Source organism: Polypterus senegalus, chromosome 10 (assembly GCF_016835505.1).
Source record: "Polypterus senegalus isolate Bchr_013 chromosome 10, ASM1683550v1, whole genome shotgun sequence".
NCBI lineage: Eukaryota > Metazoa > Chordata > Cladistia > Polypteriformes > Polypteridae > Polypterus > Polypterus senegalus.
In genome coordinates, this window is record NC_053163.1 from 167,487,577 (window position 1) to 167,510,899 (window position 23,323).

The window sequence follows — 23,323 nt, forward strand, 5'->3', positions numbered from 1 at the left end:
TATACACTAATTGACTGATCATTGGGAGTATGTGGTAACATGACCTGAGTGTTGATGTGAAACACGTTTGAAAGTATTAAGCTGAGGTATATATATATTTTTAAATTCAAACAATTGCCCCCAAAATTACTGTTTTCACTTTGTCTATTAGCACCTTTCACATTATCCACTCAATTGTGTTTTGTAGCAGTTTGGAACGGAACAGGATGGTTTCACAAGTGTTGTGAGAGCTTGTCTACATTTAATGACTAGCTAATTTTCAATACCTACTTTTCAGGTGAAAGATGAGCATGCTGAAATTTCCAGAATGAAAATTATTGTATTTTTGTATGCAAATGGAGGTGCATTATTTACAGTAAGTAGGTTGACAGCCATCAATTCCCAAAGAGTACAAGATTAATCTGTTAAACGTTCTGAAGTCTAGATTGAAATTATTGTGTCTTGTATTATTCTGTCACTGCTGCCTCACAGTTAGGTGACCCGGATTCGCTTCCCAGGTCCTCCCTGTGTGGAGTTTGCATGTTCTCCCCGTGTCTGCGTGGGTTTCCTCCCACAGTCCAAAGACATGCAGGTTAAGTGCATTGGCAATTCTAAATTGTCCCTGGTGTGTGTTTGGTGCGTGTGTGTGTCTGTGTGTGCACCCTGCGGTGAGCTGGCCCCCTGCCTGGGGTTTGTTTCCTGCCTTGTGCCCTGTGTTGGCTGGGATTGGCTCCAGCAGACCCCCGTGACCCTGTAGTTAGGATATAGCAGGTTGGATAATGGATGGATAGATGATTCTGTCACATTCTGTCGAGTGTGTTTTCTTTTAAAAAACCCTTTCCATTTATTCAGAACTAAAATAAAAAGACCAAGCCAGACTTGGGTGAGTACTTAATAAACTTTTTATAGAGTAGATGTGTTGTGTAAAAGAGACATCTGTTTTAATCACATACTGCATGGATATGGATCATGTGTGTGTGTGTGCCATGAGTTATGGGAAAACACAATTGTGTCATTGACTCCCTAAAGTACAAAAAAAGAACGGCAGAAATGTATTTAATATATCTCAGAGTTGTACAACATTAAAATGAGTCTGACCACATGCTCCCATGGGAGGTAATCGGACCTTTCCATATTGGATGAAGACCATAATGTCACTTTAGCCTTGAAGTTGCTCTGGTCACACAAAGTCTCCCACCAGCAAAACTGTAAAAGTCTTGAGGAATCTCTTGTTTATTTGTGTGTTGCAATTCATGTAAGTGAGAGAATGATTTCTCCGTGGTCTTCTTTCATAACCAAGAGGAACAGCTCCTTCAGTAAGCCAGATCAATTTATCAAGATGCGTGTGCCTATATGAAACAAGATCCAATTTAGTGAATGGGGTTGGATACAATTCTTCAGTCGGTAAACTGGAAAAATGTTAATTTTGCTAATGATGAGTTAGAAACACATTTTATTCGCAATAGCCAAACAAGGTGCCATTTTCAGTTAAGCTTGCTAGAAAAACATGATGGATTGCACGTAGTGATGATAAAGATCTTGTGGTTGTGTATTTGGAAAGTGGTTCCTCAAAGATTACTTATGCCTCTCCTCATTAGCCAAACAGCAAAGAGTGTACTCAGAATTTATTAGTGGCTTTACAGCTCACTGTATTTTGCATTCTGCAGAGCATTTATTTTTAGCAGCCGTATCTCCAAACAGTTGCCAATGTTACGCCTTTTGCTGTATAAACCACTTCCACTCACTGTTATCTGGTTAAATGGCATCCTGCACCTGCTTATATTTGTCTGCAAAGCAAGATGTTCTCATGCAAAGACATGTCATAATATTGGACCTTTCCCAGATTTCATAAAAGTCCTACGGAGTACCATCATTCTTTTGAAATATAAGCATTTTAAAAGTCTTGTTTGTAAACACATGAATATTGACCAGTTTATGAGATGAATTTTTGCAAATAGGAAAAAATTACCTGAATTAACTCTTAGGTTGTGAATGAATGTGCTAATAAACCTTCTGTAGGCAGCTTATCATTGCACATATTTAGTCTGTACTGGTCGGACATTTTTAGCTGTAGCTACCAACTTGTTAAAAATAATTAAGAAGTCATTTTTAATGGGCCATTACTTTAAACTTTTCAGGAGGCACATTGTTTTACTGCATCAGAAATGAATGGGTGTCTCCCTCATCACAACGAAATGTATTTTAAGTGAATCGGTGACTCTTAAACAATGCCAGTATGAGTTGAGTTACCAGGTTTTGGTTCCTTTCTTTTGCCTGATGCTGCTGCCATGGATGCCAGCTTCATAAGTGGCCTTCAAAAATGGTTGGCTGATTACATACATTTAACAATTTAATTTATTGTCCCTTTTAATATAGGGTTAGACTCTCTATAATCTGGCAAAGGATTTTACTTTGGGTCCCTTTCAGGATTGACAAAAACAGAATGACAAAAATAGTGTTATGGCATAGATGTGTGTAATGTATAAATATTTTATTTCTTCACATACTTGCTGTCAAGTCATGTTGTAATACCTTTTTTTTTTGCCCTATCCACCAACTATTAACACAGTTGCCTACCAGGTGTTTCCTTTTGCACTGAATGAGCACAAATAAAGTGTGTGGATGGATAGTGATGTTCATTTAGCCTTAGCTCTTCCTTTTTAAACACAAGAAAACTGACTGTGAAAGAAAAGAATTCAATTGGCGCAGACACCACATGGACAATTCACTGGTGCAGGATTTGATCCCAGGACACCAGATCTGGGAGGCAGCAGTGCCAACTACTGAGTTGCCATCCTGCTTCTTACCCTCTTTTAATTCAGGGTGAAACAATGAATTGAATGGTATTTGTAAAATATGACTTCAACTATGAACAGGAATACCCAGAGAGAACGTATGATAATATGTTCTTTGGCGTTGCACACATGTTTTTAGTTGCAAATGCAAATCACCTTCTGTAGGTATAAAGAATTTTTTTTTTCTCAGTGCTTATAACATTGGATGTAGATTACTGGTTTATACTTTTCTGATTTCCTTTTTTCTTGTAGTTGCAGGAATTCTCTCAGCAGACTTTGCCTCTGGCCTAGTGCATTGGGGTGCAGACACGTGGGGGTCTGTTGAGGTCCCTGTTTTTGGAAAGGTATATATACTTTTTTTTTTTCTCAACAATATCTTTGTTACTTTGTATTGTATTTTCTCAAAGAATTAAGGACTATAACAAAATAATGCAATTGTGATTTGACAGCCATATAATAAGAAAAGACAACATGGTGCTGTAGTAAATTATGTAAATGCCCTGATTGCCAGCAAACGAGAACTGAAAAAGCAGGTTAGATAATGGATGGATATTTCATATCCTGTTAACAGTACTAAAAAAATCTAAGGGCTAACAAACACTACTTCAGTCCCAAAAGTGGTATCATATATATATATATATATATATATATATATATATATATATAATTCAATAAGGCAAGACAACCATGGAAAGCACGCCAGAAGGGGCATGGATTCACTAAGCCGCCAACAAGTGAGACACCTATGGCACACGCAGGAAGGAGCCACGCCCACCAACTCCAAGACCATTGGATACGATGACAATTCGCAGGGCCACGCCCACCAACTCGGACGCGACGACACAGAAAAATGGCGTCATTTATATTCGTCTGTCGTAGAGGCCACATGCAGTGCAGGTCAGGTTAATGTAATGTGCATGTCATGCACCTCCGAGCTACGTTGACTGTTCATAGAGGCATGTTTCTCGCAGAGGTGAATCGCCATATGCAGCGTGTGAAACGGTTCGCAAGGGGTATCCCATGGGATCCTTAAAACATTCCTTTACAACTGAGATTAAAACACAATGAAGTCAGCAGTCTTTAAAAACCGAATTTTCGGTTACGACGCACGACAGCGTGCACCATAGCAAACTGTTTTACACGCTACATTCCGCAATTCGCATCCGCGACAAACGTGCGTCTTCTTAGATGCTCCTGCACTTTGCTCACACCCCCCTCCCACCTCGCTACTACCGTGGTCGGGTGTCTTGGTGGATTATATATAGAAAAGCAGCCAAAACCGCACAGAGCAATGAAACGTCTAGAGTTCCATCTTTTCATTCACTTTGTTGTATCCTCAAACCCTCCCTTTTTAGACAATGGTGTCTTTCCAGAAGTGTTCAACCATCCATCCATCCATTTTCCAAACCATCAATAAATAATTATATGGCGTTTGTTATGCCGCGGGTTCACTATTGTGTTGTATTTTGCTCTCTCCAGAGTTCCATCTTTTCATTCGCTTACTGTTGTATTTTCACACCAACCCGTTTTAGACAACCGTGTCTTTCCAGAAGTGTTTAGCATTCAATAAATAATTATGCATGACATTGAGTGTGTGTCTACTCGGCGTGAGCCGTTGAACCCCATTCGGGCTGCAAGCCGTGGAATTCCCACTAAGTGCGACTCATACACTCCCACTGGTTGCGTACACACCTCCCTCCCACCTCGCTACTACTGTGGTCAGGTGTCTTGGTGGATTATATATAGAAAAGCAGCCAAAACCGCACAGAGCAATGAAAAGTCAGTCACAGGTACATCTGGACTGTGTAAAGACCAGGGCTGTGGAGTCGGAGTCGGAGACAATTTTGGGTACCTGGGCAAAAAGTTAACCGACTCCGACTCCTACTAAATTTAAATGGGAATTAAAAAAGTAAGTTGAAATGTCCCAATTCACAAACAGTCATAATGAACTACTTCTCTGCTGTAAGAATAAAGCCCAATGCATGCAGTGCATAATGTTACCACAAAACGAACATGTCAAGTAACCATGAAGCATGCTTTTCATTGACTGTATGCGTCACTATATGGGATGTAATGCACAGGTAAGGTGCGGCACCGCTTTCCATTGTGTCGTGTTCCACTGTTACAGGGAACTGTGAACCTAGCCTAAAGTCCCCCATACATTTACAGATGCACTGCTGATTTTTTCGGCCGTTCAACGAGTCATCACACGTCAAACGCCTGAAAAATCATCTGGTGTGTTCTCAGCTCCGTTGGCCCCCCTTCGCTATGCGCTAGTGAAGGGGCCAAGGAGCCGAGAACACAGATCTCCCTACCTGTCTCCAGCAGAGGCTCGTTCTGCTGATCAGCTGGCCGGTGAGTGACACAATACACTAAACTTCCGGCTGTCTGACAGAGGAGACAGCCACTGCAGCAGACCGAGGCATCACATTACTTTGGATGGGGGCGGTGGTCGAGATTTTCGGCAAGCTGGATCTGCCCGTCCATGTGGACACCCGCAATCTGCGGCCGCCAATCAATTGTGTTTGTCTTTAATCTGGCATTATAGTAGAGTGTTGGCTTCCTAGCCAGTAGTTCTGTGGTGAAATGACATGTATGTTGCCTTCCTTTCCTTCAATGGATGTAGAAAATACATTAGCATAGTATATACATACAGAGGAGTCGGAGTCGGAAGATTTAGAAACTGAGGAGTCGGAGTCGGAGCATTTATCTACCGACTCCACAGCCCTGTTAAAGACGACGACTCAAGTGATGAGTTGGAGGTGGGCACATGAGCGGGCAGTGCATACTGGACGAGAAATCAGCAGACTAGCATGACGAACAGAGCTGAATGGTCGTCCTTCTCCTCTCCTTCCGTTCCACACTCAGCGCCGTGCACCCCCATCCCTCCGTCTGGCAGGAGAAGGCGCGAGGACGGTCCGCCGGTTTTCAGTCATGGACGATTGTGTGTTGGTTCGTTCCGTGCATTGTTACAATGTTGCTTTTCTTGCTGATTTATTACATTACCGATTTTTCAAATGTTAATTTTCTCCCTGTGCTTAAAAATCATTAAAAAACCGGCCTGATTATGCGGCGTATGGTACACCGTGGGTTGGCTAGTTGATATAATTCCATTAAGGATATCCTATATTATTCAGGCATAGCTTAAGAAAAATTGCACTGTGAATAAAATATAAAATTACCTATTACTCTGAACTGGAGGTGTGCCAATTTGAGAAATCATGAAAAGTAGATTTCAAGAGAATTTTAAAAGTTTGGTTTGGATCTTATTGAGTACAGGCAGTTTGACAACCCCTGATAAAGAACACAAGTGTCCTCATGGAAGGTACTAGAATAAACTGTATAAGAGCAATTATCTCCCATCTTAAAAAGTAGTGAGGTCTTTAAAACTGAGATGTGTTAGCAAAAGTAAACAAATCAAAACCGAAACTGGAGAAGACTGAAGACGCTTTTGATTTAAAAAGGGCAGCCGAAGCGTTCTGTATATGAGCTACAACAAAATACAGCTCAGTTTGTCATAAATTGCACTTCTGGCTGGAAGCACAACAAGTTACACACCACAAAAGCATCCATTCATCCATCTAGTTGAAGCAAAGCACACAGGGACATGCCACAAAAAATACAAACCATATTTGGAGTATTGTGGGCCTTTGTGAAGCAGGATTATCTCTCTGCCAAGCTGCTGAGCAGAATGGATGGAAGGTGACGGCAGTCCATCTGTGTTAATGAAGATGGGAAGAGGAGGGCATCCACAACTGGAGACGTGATTCTGTACAGCCCCATATGTAAAAGTCCATATCATGAATGCACAATGGGTGGTCGGAAAATCGAGAGTCCACCTTATGAGAAGGATTTAGGACTTGTAGTGGACTCTAAGCTATCGACTTCCCATCAGTGTTCAGAAGCCATTAAGAAGGCTAACAGAATGTCAGGTTATATAGCACGATCTGTGGAGTACAAGTCCAAGGAGGATCTGCTCAACCTTTATAATGCACTAGTGAGGCCTCATCTTGAGTACTGTGTGCAGTTTTGGTCTCCTTGCTACAAAAAGGACATAGCAGCACAAGAAAAGGTCCAGAGAAGAGCGACAAGGCTGATTGAGGGCTACAGGGGTTGAATTATGAGGAAAGATTAAAAGTGCTGAGCCTATACAGTTTAAGCAAGAGAAGATTAAGAGGAGACATGATTGAAGTGCTTAAAATTAAGAAGGGAATTAGTACAGTGGATCGAGACTTTTATTTTAAAATGAGTTCATCAAGAACACAGGGACACAGTTAGAAACTTGTGAAGGGTAAATTTCGCACACACATTAGGATGTTTTTCTTTACACAAAGAACGACAGACACTTGGAATAAGCAACCAAGTAGTGTAGTGGACAGTAAAACTTTAGGGACTTTCAAAACTTGACTTGATGTTTTTTTGGAAGAAATAAGGGGATAGGAATGGCGAGCTTTGTTGGGCTGAATGTCCTGTTGTCGTCTAGAGTGTTCTAATGTTCTAATGATTGGTGTGTTAGAAGAGTGGCTCCAGCAGAAATAATGAAAATGGTGGTATCCTGGTGAAAAATTGAGCACAGTACAATTAAAACTAAGATGTGTGATCAAGACATTGAAATGCGGACTGAATTTGTCCATGTCACTGCCCAGGAAAGTATGTTTCATCATCCTGCCTAACTCAACAACAGAAATAATTCAATCTGTACCAACATCTTAATGATGAGACATTGTGAATGCTGGTGACATTAAACAAGGAATTAAGTAATTGCCTGTTAGGTGTGTTCCATTCATGGATACTACAAGCTGAACATGCTGCATCCAAATATTAGTGACTTTCAATATAAAACTGAGCACGGCTCATCTTACTGCCATCTGCAAGCCTGTTATTGACAGTAGCTGCCGCAGTACTCTGTTTTCCAATCCAGAAGTTTTTGCTGTGTGTTTTTTATGGCTAGTATAATCAATCAGACTCACTGTCACAGCAGAAAGGTCTACACAGATGATGTGCAATTGTCTTCTTGACTGTGGTCACACATTCTCCAGGCATGACTGCTAGCCACTCGTCTTCACTGCCACACATGTCTGCAGTGTTGCCTTAAGCAGGCTGATTAGAAAGAGGAATGGCAGTCTGTCATTTTTAATGATCAAAGCACATTCTGCCAGAGGATGAGTGATGATCGTGTATGCAAGGGACCACATTCATTGTGCATACACAACACACCCGGGCATCATGGTGAAGGGTGGTATTGGCTACAGAGCTCGTTCGTGTTCAGTGTTTGTGTTGGAGACAGTAGTCACCACTGGACATGTCAGCCAGTTAGTCCTGTTCCTGTGTGAAATGGGAGAAGTGTTGTTTCAGCAAGACAGTACCTGCCTACATTCCATGAGTGCAATGCAATGTCACCCTACACAGTGTTTGATCGCTCCTTTAGTCCGCATACTCGCCAGACACCTCCCTAATTGAATATGTATGATTAGGGCAGCCAGTGATCAGCCCAAAGCTGCATGGACTGACATCCCACAGGAGGACATTCATTATCTGAATGACAGTATAGAGGTCTGTATTGCAGCAAGGGAAGATTATTAATGTTAGGTTTGTGTAACATGTGACATTCTCTGTGTACCGAGTAACAGTGTTGTATCACATTGTCATGTGATCATATTCTTAACACATTCAAATGACTGTCCTAACTGAATCTCAGTTCTGTTGTGTGACACCTACCAGGTGTTTTGGTTTTTTTTTGGTTCACCAACATATATAAGGCAATGTATGTACCAGGGTGAAAACTTGGAGTTATCAACAAATTTTACCTGTTTTAGAGAACACAATTTGAACACTTTCATAATGACAGGTGTACTTCGGGATGTGGAGACCAACCAACTGCCACGGAGTGATATCTCACAGCAACAGATTGTGCTGTGCAGAGATGAATGATTTTGGTTTGCACTCATTTGTGTGGTGGCACGGTGGTGGCACTGCTGTTTCATAGTAAGGAGACCAGGGTTGGCGTCCCGGATCCTCCATGTGTGGCGTTTCCTCCAGGTGCTCCGGTTTCCTCCCACAGTCCAAAGACATGCAGGTTTGGTGAATTAGCAACATTAAAATGGCCCTTGTGTGTGTGTGTGTGTGTGTGTGTGTGTGTTTGCCCTGCAATGGACCGGCACTCTATCCAGGGAATTGTTCCTGCCTTGCGCTCTGTGCTAGCTGAGCTGGGCTCCAGCACCCCCCTCGACCCTGTTCAGAAATGAGCTGGTTAGTAAATGACTGACTGACTCATTTGTGTCATAACTACGTCAAAACTAGAGTAGGTCAGACATACATGCATGTTTTCATCAAGATGTCATTTTTTTCATAGTTCATTCAACATGACTAAAAATCACAGTTTTGTGTAGGAAAAGTACCTTTATGAACTCACCATGTTTTTTAACTTACTGCAGAAGCAGAGATGTAAAATTTGTCTAATCCAAGCATCCTGATCAGTTTTGGTTATTTATATATCTCTCTCTCCATCTTTTTTTTATTTCTTTTTAATATTTAGGCATTTATTCGACCTTTCCGAGAGCATCACATTGACCCCACAGCTATTACCCGGCATGACTTCATTGAAACAAATGGTGACAATTGTATGCTGACAGTTGTGCCTTTAGCAAACATGGCCTTAAAATTTGTTTCCCTCTCACCAGGTAAGTCTTGTAGGTACTGTGCCTGTTAAAAGTCTTCATACTTTTGGAAGTTTCCACATTTTATTTTTATACAGTGTTTAAAATCACCGTGGATTTAATTTTGACATTGATATACAGAAAAAAACTCTTTGACATCAAAGTGAAATGGATCTCTACAAAGTGATCTATTTTAATTACAAATATAAAATATAAAGTAATTTCATTAATATTCAATGTAGAGAAAAGCCAAGCAAAATTACACCTTTTATTGGCTAACTAAAAAGATTGCAATGTGCAAGCTTTTGAGGCATCTCGGGCCCCTTCTTCAAGCGAGATATAATACAGAAACTGAAGTTTCCTGTGTTTATATCCACACACTAGGACAAGAAACAACAATGGTAAATCTTTAAATGAAAAATCTTAAATGTAAAAAATAAATAGGTTCATTCAGGCTAAGATTAATTAAACAGGGGAGAGAGGAACAATGTATGGTCAAGATCTGTAGGTAACTGTCCAACAGAGTCCTTTGAAGTTGGTGATGAGTTTTTCAAAACAATATGTGTCTGTAGACAGGTTGTCTGTGTCATTCTGAGAGATGCAAACAGTCCATACCTGGCTATAAAACTCTTGTCTCTATTCAACCCATGTTGTAATGTGTTCAGTTTTACCCTGAGTTTGACTTCCCGTTCTTTTCTCTCTTGCTGTGTTCTGAGGTTGCCCATAAGCCCTGTGACTTTAAAGTCCCTCTCACAGTGTCCATGGCTGTTGAAGTGGGCCGCTACAGGAACATTTGTGTTGCCATGTTTAATGTGGAATCTGTGTAAATTCATTCTCTGGCAGAGTGTTTGTCCAGTTTCTCCCACATAGAGTGCAGTGTCAGGACATTTCGTGCAGAGAATTAGGTAGACAACATTAGATGATCTGCAGGAAAATTATCCCTTTATGTGATGTTCAAGTCGGCAGTTTGGTATAACTATACGGTCTGTATTGTAGATGTGGGCACCCCTTTTACATCTTTTCTGTAGGCAGGGAGATGTGCCATTTTCTGTCGGTTCATTTAGGGAGTTTCGGACAATTAGTTGCTGCAGGTTTGGCGGTTGTCTGTATGCCAGGAGGGGAGATTCAGGAAATACATTTTTCAGTGTTTGGTCGTTGTTTAGCATTGGCTGAAGTTCTTTTATAAATATTCAAGTCATTATTGAGTAGATGCATCTTTGGAAGCCATGATAGCCTTGAGTGTGTGTGTGTCTGTACATCTATCTCTGTTTCTTAATCTCTCTCTCTTTCTATCAGTTGAGCACATCAGCAGTTTTCGTCCCCCCTAATTCTAACCCCCATCCCCCAATCTGTTTTGCAGAAATGCTCAAGCTCTGTTACGTTGTATGGGGATCCTGAGTTGAACAGCCTTTTTTTCAGGTCCAGCCACTCATTCTCAGTTGGAGAGATATGGGCTCTGACCTGGTCACTCCAGAACATTAATGTGGTTTTTTGAAGCCATTCCTGTGTAGCTTTGGCTCTATGCTTGGACTTTCTTTTGTCTCCCAAGGTGCAGGTTTATTGCAGACTGCATCCATTCTCCTCTCTATCGTCGCAAGCCTTCCAAGGCCTGTTAAAGAGCGTTATCCTCGGAGCTTGATGCTGCAACCACCATACGTCATGTTTGGGATGATGTGTTTTTGATAATGTGCAGTGTACAAGATGTTTAGCCTGGTGGTCAGAAAGAACCATTTTAGTCCCATCATGCCCTAGAACTTTTTTTCAGACATCTTCCGTGTCTCTCTTATTTACCTTCTGGTAGATTCTAGCTGAGATGCCCTGTGCATTTATTTTTCCTTTTCTCCCTCTCCCATAAAGCTGAGAGTAGTGAAGTATCCCAGGAACAGTTGTCTACTTCGTCTCTCCAGTCTTATCCACTGTAGCTTGTAACTCCTTCAGAGTTCTCTGAGGTTTCTTAGTGACCTTGTTTACTTGTCGTCATCTTCTTGTATATCACTCACTTTTTGTGGATGGGCTGCTCAAGGCAGATTTACAGCTCCACCATTTTATTTACATTTCTTAGTGACTGGATGGATGGATAGGTAGAACTTTATTTGTCTCCAAGAGGAAGTATAAATATTTAGTGACTTGGATATTTTTAGTCTCCATCCCCTGACTTGGACTTTTCAATCCCCTTTTCACGGAGTTGCTTAGAGAGTCCTTTTATCTCCATTGTGCAGATTAGGCCACCATACTGACTCATTACAAACACGACCTTCCACAGTCAGGTGCATTTATACCACAATCAGTTGAAACCCCAAACAGGTGACCTCCATTATTATGTGAGTTTTAAAACTAATTGGGCCCAGTAATGATTTAGGGGTGTCCTATTAAAGAGTGAATACATGTGTGCATTGTTAATTTTAATAATTTAAATAACTTAATATTTTAATTATTTAGACCACTTTACAGAGATCTGGTTTCAATTTGACATGAAAGAGTATCGATTAGTTTTAATATTTTAATACACTAAAATTGGAAAACCTCCAAGGGGGTGAATACCTATTATTGGCATTGTACATCTGTATATGCATACATCTGGGTACTTCTAAAATTAGCATATCTGAAATTGTTTTTAAAAAGTATGCCAATAAATGTGCCGGAAAAACAAATGTAATTCCAAATAAGTGTCTTTACTGAGATAAAAAGCATTTTTTCCTTCATACTTCAGGCATGAAGGCTGGTTATATTCTGCCTCACACATCAAAATCATTTAACGAATTGTAAATAACTGTTAACATCAATAAAGCAGTGTGTGTCTTGCTTTTGCAGCGGAGATCTATCATACCTATTCCTGGGAGTGCTATATATTTGCTTTTGCTGTCTTTGTGACCCTCACAAACCAGATCCACAAGTGGTCACATACCTACTTTGGCCTACCCAGATTTGTGACACTTCTCCAAGATCTGCATATCATCTTACCCAGGAAGCACCATCGCATCCATCATGTCTCGCCACATGAAACCTACTTCTGCATCACTACAGGTGAGAGAATGGCAGCCGTGCCCCTCACGATGAAAATAGGGCAGTGATTCAATATGTTGTGCCAATGTGAAATTTGTACATGAGAACATAATTATAGAGTTGGCACCTTTTTCAATTTGAGTGTATTTAGAATGACTGTTGTTCCAGATTATAGTTTTGTGTTTTCTTTACAGTCTGAAAGGATTACAGATTTTACAAGAAGCTCTCCTTGGGTAAAACGGTGCTGCTGTGTGGAAGCTTCTTAACAAAGGCCAGCAAAACATAAAAGCATAAACACTTGCCTTTTTTTTTTTTAAGTAAGGTTTGGTTTTGACTGCAAGATGAAACTCTTGACAATACTACTATCATTTGCTCTTTTAATGAAATGTATTTATACCAGGAAACAATTGGACTGCTGGTCCTTGATGAATGGTGTTTCATGTGCTTCTTTTTCCTTCTTACTATCACAGAGTTCCTCTGAAAGTTGCTCTTTAAAGTCATGCAATGCACCCTCTAGCGTGGAGGCTGCCTGGCAAGGTGATGGGCCACAGTGTTAGCGAGCTGCTCAGGTGGCTCTATATTCAGGCTGACCTCTCTGTCTGCGATATGTACGTGTGTCGTGCAGTCTCATAGTCTCTCGTTCCTCATCGGTGCAACTGCTTCTGGCTTTTGGCTCGACATTGATCAACAGTACAGAGTAATGGGGATTGTGGAAGAGAGGTGAAGAAAAGAGTGCAGGCAGGGTGGAGTGAGTGGAGAAGAGTGTCAGGAGTGATTGGTGACAGACGGGTATCAGCGAGAGTGAAAGGGAAGGTCTACAGGATGGTAGTGAGATAAACTATGTTATATGGGCTGGAGACGGTGGCACAGGAGACAGAGCTGGAGGTGGCAGAGTTAAAGATGCTAAGATTTACATTTTAGGTTTCTAATTTACCTGAGACACACACACACATTTTGCTGCCAGTCACCCTTCTAGCCCTGCTTCTCTTCAGCATAATATGCTGACTACTACAATAATGCAGTGACTCCCTGTGTGTTGATACTGCGATATCACTTGCAGTTCACATACATGTGCTCATCCACACTTGTGGCAGTGACCTTGATGTGTGTGCTGTCAGTCACTCCAACAACTCCAGAAAAAACAGTGACTTGCACGAATGCAGCTTACCTTAACATTACTTCATGTGGAGTGATGGTCAGTCAGTCATTGTGCAACCCACTATATCCTAACACAGGGTTATGGGGGTCTGCTGGAGCCAATCTCAGCCAACACAGGGCACAAGGCAGGAACAAATCCCGGGCAGGGAGCCTGGAGTGATGGTGAAATGTATAAATCTGCATTATTACTTCATGCTTTGTAAGAGTGTTTAAAGTTTGGTGCAAACTTTTGAGACAAGGTTGATTGCAACATACCCCAGGCACTGCTATTGCAAAGCTGAATTTCCATGTGGAAAGAATAACGTAACAGTACCAATACTGTTGTTTTGGCTAACAGGGCATGGCTTCTTTGCATAGGTGGCATGATCACGTGATTTAGAAAATTTGTTATGAATATTAGTCCGTGTCTGTCATATCTATGTATGAGTTCACTGTTGTCCGGTGTTTCCAAAACATTCTGCCTTTCCTGGAATATGTGTGCCAATCTCATCATCTTCCGGTAGGTCCTAAAGAAGGTCGGTCAGCTCACAAGCTCCCCCATCCTCCTGTGGAACCTACGAGAAGTTTCCCAAATTAGGAAAGTTGATGAAATTCCACATTTGCATCACTCTGAGATTTTTTTTTTTTGCCAGTTATGACTGTTTTCCTACTGGTAAACACTTGATAAATATGGGCACAGACTTCAGTCCAAGTGAGGATGTATAGCTGGATTTGACAAAAAAACTGTTCATCTAAAATTCTCATGCAGCCTGATGGAACTTCAGATGTTTTGCAAACAAGAATGGGGGGGGGATGTCGGAGTCCAGATGTGCAAAGCCGATAAACTGAGAGAGAGACCTGTAAACAAAAGACGCAAGGCTGCCATGGCTACACTTGAAAGGGAGAATACTTGTGCAGTCGGTTATTTTGGGTTTTATATCTGTAATTAATTTAGACCACTTTGCAGAGAGCTGTTTTCATTTTAACCTTAAAAGAGTCTTTTTTTTTTCTGTTGATTACTATCAAAAAAGCCAAATTAACTCCACTTTGATCCAGTGTTGTATAACAAGAAAATGTGAACACTTCCTAAGAAGGTGAATACTTCCGATAGGCCCTGTGTTCTGTTTTTCTTTTGTGGCGCATCACTAACTGTGTATTCTCATCATTTCCATTTTTCCATCTCTTTGCCAGGTTGGCTCAATTATCCTTTGGAGAAACTCGGCTTTTGGCGACGGTTAGAGAACCTCATCCAGGGCCTTACAGGAGAGAAGCCGAGGGCTGACGACATGAAGTGGGCCCTGAAATCCCAGTAACCCAGCAGAATCCACTGGTTTTAGTCCAGTGCTCAGTTACTCCTTCTACCTCTTGAATTTAGCACTCCTTAAATGCCACAAGCATTGGAGCCAAAGCCATGAAAGAAGATACACAGTATATGGTTGCCATTGCTTAAGTCAAGGGATTGATTTACCTAAAAAAAAAAAAAGACTAATACTTGAAGAACTAAACTGCTTTCCAGCTCGCTCAGAAGCACTTTTTCATATATATATATATTTTTATTTAACTTTAACTAGAGTTTGAAATTGGACTGATTGGAGCTGTCAAGAATGAAGCTACGTCTGGTTCAACAAGATGTCTGGCCAAATGGTTAATGTGGTCGCGGAATTAACACTGGCTACTCAGTCAAACACAGGATATTAGGTACTGAGGGTGCACTTCCATGGCTAAAAGCATTAACAAAGATACTATAACTTTATAGTAGTCATCTGTTACTTTTATCAATATATTTCTTTTTATAAAATTTAAATTGATACTTAATGAAAACATTAAATAGCCATTATAAATTAGCATCTCTGCCAGGCCTGCTTCCCAATAAGATGTTCTGAATTAATGTTTGGTACATTTATGCTAATCATCGACTCTAAATAGGCTAAGGGTGAGTGAGAGTTAGGGGAGGTTCGTGAGTGTGTGTCCCATCCAGGCCTGGTTCTTGTCTCACCCCCTTGTATCGGACATGAAAGCAGATGAATAAAACTGACAGCAGTCTTTAAAGCCTTTAAAGTAAACATCTTTCAGTAAGTCAGCGATAGATGCAGATACGTTCAGAATACTGACTAATATGTTAAATACAAAAGCACAATATTAGAAATTAAAGTCTGCATTCGTTTAAAAAAAAAAAAAAAAAATATGAAAGTTGGCTGGGATTAATAAAATCCTGGATGGGCTCAGAAAATGGACAGCTGGATAACCTCAGCTTGTTTTAAAGTAATTGATAATTGTAATTAATTTCAATATCTTTGCGTCCATTTCTAACATATTGTTACTGTGTATTATATGTATATACCAATTTTAAATATCACATGAATCTGCTGTTACATATTTATATTGGTAATAACATTCCTATTATGGATTAAATACTGTAAAATGGTGTTGGGGGGGGTAAAGTAAAATAAAATGGTAACATGATTATTGCCATAGTGGTCCAAAGAGGGCTGCTGTTCTTATTCCAGACGGTCATCTAATCAGATGTTGTTTTGTGGGTCTGATTGACTACACCACTAATTTCATGCTGAGCTTTCATTGTCTGGCCTTTGTTTTCCTACAGCATTCAGTAAAGCGTTGCATTCAAGCACCGCCGCTCACAAAACCTTCTATCGATTTATTGTTGTGACCCGTGATAACTTCGTCCACAGCTCATTCCTGCCTTGTTCTGAAACTGCTGGGGCAGGTTTTAGGATCCTGTAACCATGAACTGGACTGAACCGATCAGATCATTTCAAGACAATTGTGAAATGGCAGAGTTCACTTCAAATAAGGCCAAGTGGTGGCAAAGACCTGTGCGCTTTTTTCCACTCGCACTGTAATGTTCTTGTTCACTTGCATTAATGTTTCCCCCTCATTGATGTCCAATCACCGCTTTGATTGATTCTCCTGTTGTATGAGTACGGGGGACGCCGCTGTGAGGGCCTTCAGGTGTCGGACACTGTCCACTAGTCCAGTCCCCTGTCACTGCCCCGATGTTCTTTTCTGTCTGGGCCCATTTTACACTCGGACTCATTCACTTTCTGCACACTTTATTGTGTTTGTTGATTTTATTCTGAAATGGAAAAATTTGCCGTTTTTGCCCATCAGTCTACACTCCATTACCCATCATTACAATGTGACAAGTTTTTTTTAAAAAAAAAAAAACTGAAATTTCATTTATAGAAGCACTCAGACCTTTAATTCAGTACTTTGTAGAAGCCCCTTTCATTAGCTTCCATGTCTGCGTGGGTGAGTCTTGACAAGCTTTACACACCTGAATGTGGGCAGTTTATTCCATTGTTTCTGACAGATCCTGTCAGGCTCTGCCACATTGGAGCTTGAAGCGCGAGCAGACATCTTAATATTTGCATTCTAATCCACAGGGGTAGATGCTAATGGGAGTGGAGGACTTGGCATTTCTGTTCTTGAAAACTGTTAAAATGGAAAAGCAGTGTCTGGCCCCACAAGTTGACCATTGCCTGTCATTACACTCTGCATTGTCTGTGTTCTCTCTGCATGGCAGGTGGATTGGTGTGTCTATTAGGTCATATAGCGCCTTGAGATGTGTGGAGTACAAGTCCATGGAGGTTCTTCTGAAGCTTTATAACACACTGGTGAGGCCTCATCTGGAGTACTGGGTGTAGTTTTGGTTTCCAGGCCACAAAAAAGGACAAAGCAACGCTAGAAAGGTCCAGAGAAGAGCAACTGGGTTGATTCCAGGGCTACAGGGGATGAATTATGAAGAAAGATTAAAAGAGTTGTGCCTTTACAGTTTAAACAAAAGATTAAGAGGAGACCTAATTCAAGTGTTTAAAATTATAAAGGGAGTTAAGCATATTGGATCAAGATTGTGACTTTAAATTGAGGGCATCAAGAACACGGGGACACAGCTGGAAACTTGTGAAGGGTAAATTTCACACAAACAGAATGTTGTCCTTCACACAGAAAACCACAAACACACGGAATAAGTGACCAAGTAGTGTGGTTGACAGTAGGACTTTAGGGACTTTCAAAACTTGATGTTATTTTATAACAATTAAGTGGACAGGACTATCCAGCTTTGTTGTGCTAATGTGCTAAAATTGTCCCGTGTGTCAGCGTAGCTGTGTTTGTGAGTTTGCCTTCTGATTACAGACTGTCCTCGCTTCAGCCTGCCCCCCTTTTCAGACATCCAGCATCTCCGAGGGGTACTTGGCAAATGTAGATGAGAAACATCCATCTGCAGGTGTAAACGGGCACTTTCATGGTGGTGGTGACGTCACTGTCCGGCTATGCAACGTGCTTACGACTCTAACCTCTGACCTTGAGTTACCCCAAATCTTAACCGTTTCTACTACACTAACCTTAACGTCGGCCGTGATGGCTTTTACTGGTTTAGGCAGGTCTGACAATAACAACATTTATTTATATGGCACATTGTCATACAGGTGATGTAGTTCAAAGTGCTTTACAAGATGAAGAAAGAAAAATATGAAAATAAGATCAGGTAATACAAAGTAACAAAGAATACAGTAAGGTCCAATGACTAAGAGGACGGAAAAAAAACAAACAAAAAAAACTCCTGGGGCTGAAGAGAAAAAACAAAATCTAAAGAGGTTCTGAGGCCCTGAGACCACCCAGACCCCACTGGGCAATCTACCTAATGTAAATGATCTCAATCCGTCTTCATGTGGAAGAATTAGATGATGATGGTCATGTGGACATCTGGCCTTCAATCCATCAATGGAGGGACTGCATGGTGCTTTGATCAGGTGCTGGTGGTGCAGATCGCCACCACAGCAGACCGGAAAAAGAACAGCAGAGAAGTAACGATAATAAAAAAAATAATAATGAATGTCTATGTGAAACTTGCACAGCAGGGGGCGTCAGATGCACTGGTATGAGTATATCCACTTCAAGAGAAAACGGGCAGGAATTTATAACTCGCTTAAAGGGTCGTCCACTTGCTTTTTTTTTGGAAAATTGAAATGAAAGATTCACAAATTAATTACTAATTGTGAATTCAAGTCCTGTCTCTTCAGTTGCTTTTTCAGAAGTAATGAGAATTGTCTGCCATTTAAAGCAGTTTTATAACGTTGCTTGTATGCAGTGCTTACATCATCACTTTAGATTAGATCACTATATATATACTAGAGGCACTATATAACAGATAATTAGGTGAACGGCACTATATTATAGATCGATGAAAGACACAATGATAGAGTACTATATAATTAATAGATGATTGATTTTGATTTCAGGACCTTGGCACCTTGATTTCAGGGCCTCGAGACAATTTTTTCAAGCGTTTGGAGCTCCTTTAATGTGGACAACGTGCCAAGTAACTGAACTGCTGGGCAGCAGGGCGAACCTAAAATAAGCCAAAGCGTCTTTTCTTAAATTTTGCAGACTGCACATTGCTTAGGATTTTTTCCCCAGGGCTTTGCAAACACACTGGCATGGTCTCAATCATAATGAGGTCCCAGTTTCATCGGTGCGACTTTAAACAAATGAATTTTCTAAACGCGTATACAGAAGCATACTAACAGATAACGCATCTTTGCAATAAATTGTCCCGCATTTCATTTCACGGTCACCAGTCGGGCAGAGGAAGCAGCTTCAGACCAGAACACTGGCATAACACGACTGTTACTGATGAGTATTTGAACATTGCCCTTAATAGCTTTTAATAAAAACTTCATAATTCAAACAATTTTGGAACGACTAAAAATTTAGCGGTTGAGATTAATGTATATGCTAGTTTGCCCGGATTGATAGACACACCGATGTTTTATATATACGGCCGACTGGATGAGTCATTATTAACCATGTGTCCTGCTTTCAGAAACGTCTTTCCACCTCTGCTTCATACTAATAAGTCCGGAAAAGTGTAATCAATGGGATTTACCAGGGCCCCATTGTTATTTTTGCTTTAGGGACCCCAAATCATTAAATCCGCCTCTGCACGCAAATCCCGAGACAATTCCACGTACTTACGTCGGTAACGTGCCAGATTCACACAGACTAAAGAAGAACTGTTGTTAGCCGGATGGCTGAGTGTAGACCGGCGTTATCACTGCGCCGTTGCGTTTAAATTGGCCAATACAACACGCCAGAAAAGAAAAGGCGTTGAAGCGGAGATGTATGGACAAAGTTAAACGCGTTTGCCCCTGAGGAGTTTTTGACCCTTGCGGCGTTCCATTGCGCGCCTCTCACTGACGATGCGCGAATCTCCGGAGTTTCGTTTCCTCTTCTCACGCGCGCGCGCCGCTCTATACGCACAGTGACGTGCGCGTCCCCGTGCGGCAGCAAGAAGATGGCGGTGGACGCCGGATCTGGTAGGAGAAAGAGCGAATCGGATATTCTATGCAAAACCGTTTAAGCTTCGCTTATGAAAGCGGGACATCGTGTATTCAGACGAGAGTACCGCGTTCAAAGCTCCTGTCTCGTCCGTTTGGTTTCGGCGAACGTTTTCGCCTTGTCCTTTACACGAACGTCCCCTAGATAGTTTCCTACATTGCACGTCTGGACGCGCTCCTCTGCTACAACTTTGAGTGCGTCTGCGGTGCTGCTCGTTGTGTACATTTAGTAAGCGAAGGCGTCCGCGTTAAACATTGTAATGCCGGGTAGAGGGAAAATGCGGCTGGAGCGTCTTTCCGAAGAAGCCTCGAGCAGTCAGTCGCGTTTGGTTGTAAAGCCAAGCCGTGCCGTGTCGCCCGCAAAACGGGTGCGTCGCTGCGCCGCTTCGCCGCTTCGCCTGCGTTTTAAAAACCGCATGCAGGGGGGATGGGAGGGGGGCACACAGTTAAAAGAAGTTGCCTTCGAAATAAAGGAATGCTAGCGTTTCGACCCCGTGTCTCCCAGCCGAGTATCTGTTTTTTTTTTTATTCTTTCGTATTTTTAATGATCCAAGCACACATTGACTGCTCGAATGATTCGGTAGTTTGCCGAAGCCGGGGCGACAGACATACAGGCGCACAGGGAGATAGTCGTCCCTGTTAGCACGAAGCCCGAACTCCTTACAGACTGTAGGGTTTTTTTTTGTTTTTTCGCAGCACACTTTTAAATGACCTCAAGAAATGGATAACAAGCGTGGATCGGCTCTTAAAGCTACGAAACTCGGAACTGTCCTGTCAGTTTTTTATTTCTATTTTTCCTGTAGCCGGCTCACGTTCTTTACTATTAGTGAGGCTTTGGAAAGGGCAAAATGTGACACATTGAGGGTCTCTGCTCTCCATCACTACTAAGGAGGTGTCTTCAATCTCAAATGCTGCACTTTAAGTTAATTCTTTGCTTCATGCAAGGCCTTCCATGATGCACTTCTTACTCATTTTTAGTAGAAGTGACATCGTTATTTTTGTAAAACTACAGTCATGTGAAAAAATAACTATACCCCAAGGATATTGTTGACTTTTTCTGCTTATTTGAACAGGCAAACAGTAGATCTTCATGCAAATGGTGCCTACAGATAAAAGTGATCAACTTAAGCAAATGATCCATATCATTAACATAGTGTATTCATACTTGTAATCTAAATGAATGAGAGAGAATACAGGTTTGTCACATGGAAAAACTAATGCCACCCTACACTTCTCACTTCAGATCCATCAGATTAGAACTGGGTGTTCCAGATTAACTGCTAAGGTTCAGAACTTGCTTAAGGTTTATGCAGATGGCCTCTGTCTAATTTAAACCTCAGGCATTTTAAAGGTCTGGTGTTCTCATTACTATTGATGTGTGTGGTGTGGTGTCATCATGCCAAGACCAAAAGGGCTCTCAATGCACCTCCGAGAAGGTGGTTGTGGATGTTGAGGAGTCTTCCAAGGGATTTCAGAAGGTCACCAAATGATTTGAAATCAGTCATTCCACTGTAAAGAAAATCGTCCACAATTGGAGTAAATTTCAAATGATGGCTATTTTTTCCAGGACTGGCCTGCTCAACACTTCAGAAGTTTGATAGTAAAAGAGAAGTCTCCAAGAACCCCAAAAATTCATTGCAGGTAACTCTTCTAAACGTTGATGTTGGTGAACATGCATCAGCAATTAGAAAGGTAGACTGGACAAGCGTGATCTGCTTATGTGGTGTGCCAGGAGGACAAAAAGGCCTTTGTTGTCCGAAAAGAACATTAGGGCAAGATGACAGTCTGCAGTTGACCAGCTAAGCAAAGACCAGACCTTCTAAGCCAAATGTGATCTGGACAGGTGAATCAAAGAGAGAGATGTTTGGCCACAGTGACAGTCGACAGTGCAAATCGAGGACAGCATTTCAAGAGAGGAACTTGTGCAACTGTGAAGCATGGTGGTAAAAATGTTCTGGTTTGCGGTTGATTGACCACCTCGGGGCCTGGACAGCTTACAGTCAGTGAGTCAACTTTGAGTTCTGCGTCATTTCAGAGTGTGCTTCAGGAGAATGTGAGGCCATCGGAAAGTTGAAGTCGAGCTGGAAATGGACCTTTCAACATGATAACGACCTGAAACACACTGAGGAATGGCTCAAAAAGAAGAAACTGAGGGTTATGGACTGAGCAGGCCCGATTTAAATCCCTTTGAAATGTTGAAACGGACAGGAAACGCAAGAAAGCCCACAGACATCTTGCAGCAGAAAGGAATTTTGAATGGAGGAGCGGTGAAAATTGTCATCGAGTCCGTGTCAGAGGCCTGTGGGCAGTTTAAAAAAAAAAAAAAGTCAATTCTGCTAAAGGGAGCAATACCAACTTCTGAGGCCATGGGTGGACTTATTTTTTCCACAGTAGATGTCAATTTATACTTTAATTGAATAAGTTTATGCTGTAATTGGTACTTTTCTATTGACACAAATCGTATTATCGTTTTTAAGGGTGCTTTCACACCTACAGCATTTGGTGCCCCTGGTTCGGTTCGTTTGCGTTGATGTGAATGCAATCTCGGTACTTTGGTGCGCACCAAATCAATCGATCCGAGACCTGCCTGAAGGGTGGTCTCGGACCGCTTTATCCACTCTACTTTGGTACGGTTCGTCTGGTGTGAAAGCAACCAAACCAAATCTGATGAAATGGTATAGTTTAATGCACTTTGGGTATAAGAGATACGGGGTTGTGGGTAAAATTCTTTTCACTTCCTGTTGACTTCATTAAATTTTTCAAGCTATCGACTTGTGATGAAATTTAAACCGCGGAGAAACGTGGAGTGCCGAAGAAATTAAGTGCCTCGTAGATATATGGTCGGATGAGCATATCCAAAAGCAACTGTCCACGACACATAAAAACACCTGCATTTACGCGCTGTTCAGTAAGCAGCTAAGGGAGAAAGGCTATCCTCGGACAGTTGAACAATGCCGTATTAAGACAAAAAAACTTCGGGCGAAGTATATAGAAGTGCGTGATGCACTTAGCAAAGCGGGAAGTTCTGGAAAAGAGAAAGACAAGTTTCCCTGGTGCCGATGGGCTTCGCGGTCTATTTTGGTTCGTTTAGAACTCGGAATATGTGAAAGCAAACCGTACCCACGTCTGTTTACTACATTGTAACATTTTTCTGACTGGTGCGGACTAAAGCAATCGAACTATAGGTGTGAAAGCACCCTAAGATTAGGCACCCAAAGGGGATATTAACATTAGGGACTTAGAAGTGACTATGCTCTACCGCCACTAACTTTAAGGTTAGTATTTGTGGTTGGGGAAGGCCAGTCAAATAATTTTAAAATTCAAAAATTAAGTAATCGGGAGGCGGCCCCAGTGATTTGTGTCATGATAATAGAAAAGTACCCTTTAATATATT

The 23,323-nt window shown here is 41.4% G+C and overlaps 1 protein-coding gene across 2 annotated transcripts in view; it reads left to right on the top strand.

Moving 5' to 3' along the window:
• Positions 1-23,323, top strand: part of LOC120538004 (ubiquitin-conjugating enzyme E2 variant 1) — a 59,248-nt gene that overhangs the window by 14,740 nt on the left and 21,185 nt on the right. Inside the window, exons 3-5 of one of the 2 annotated variants that reach the window (XM_039767348.1) lie at positions 3,027-3,118; positions 9,310-9,454; positions 12,242-12,454. In XM_039767348.1, the coding sequence (XP_039623282.1) occupies positions 3,027-3,118; positions 9,310-9,454; positions 12,242-12,454 (450 nt within the window). Of the gene's footprint in view, positions 1-3,026; positions 3,119-9,309; positions 9,455-12,241; positions 12,455-19,806; positions 19,909-23,323 lie in introns of those variants that run through there. The other variant, XM_039767347.1, reaches the window with a different exon arrangement.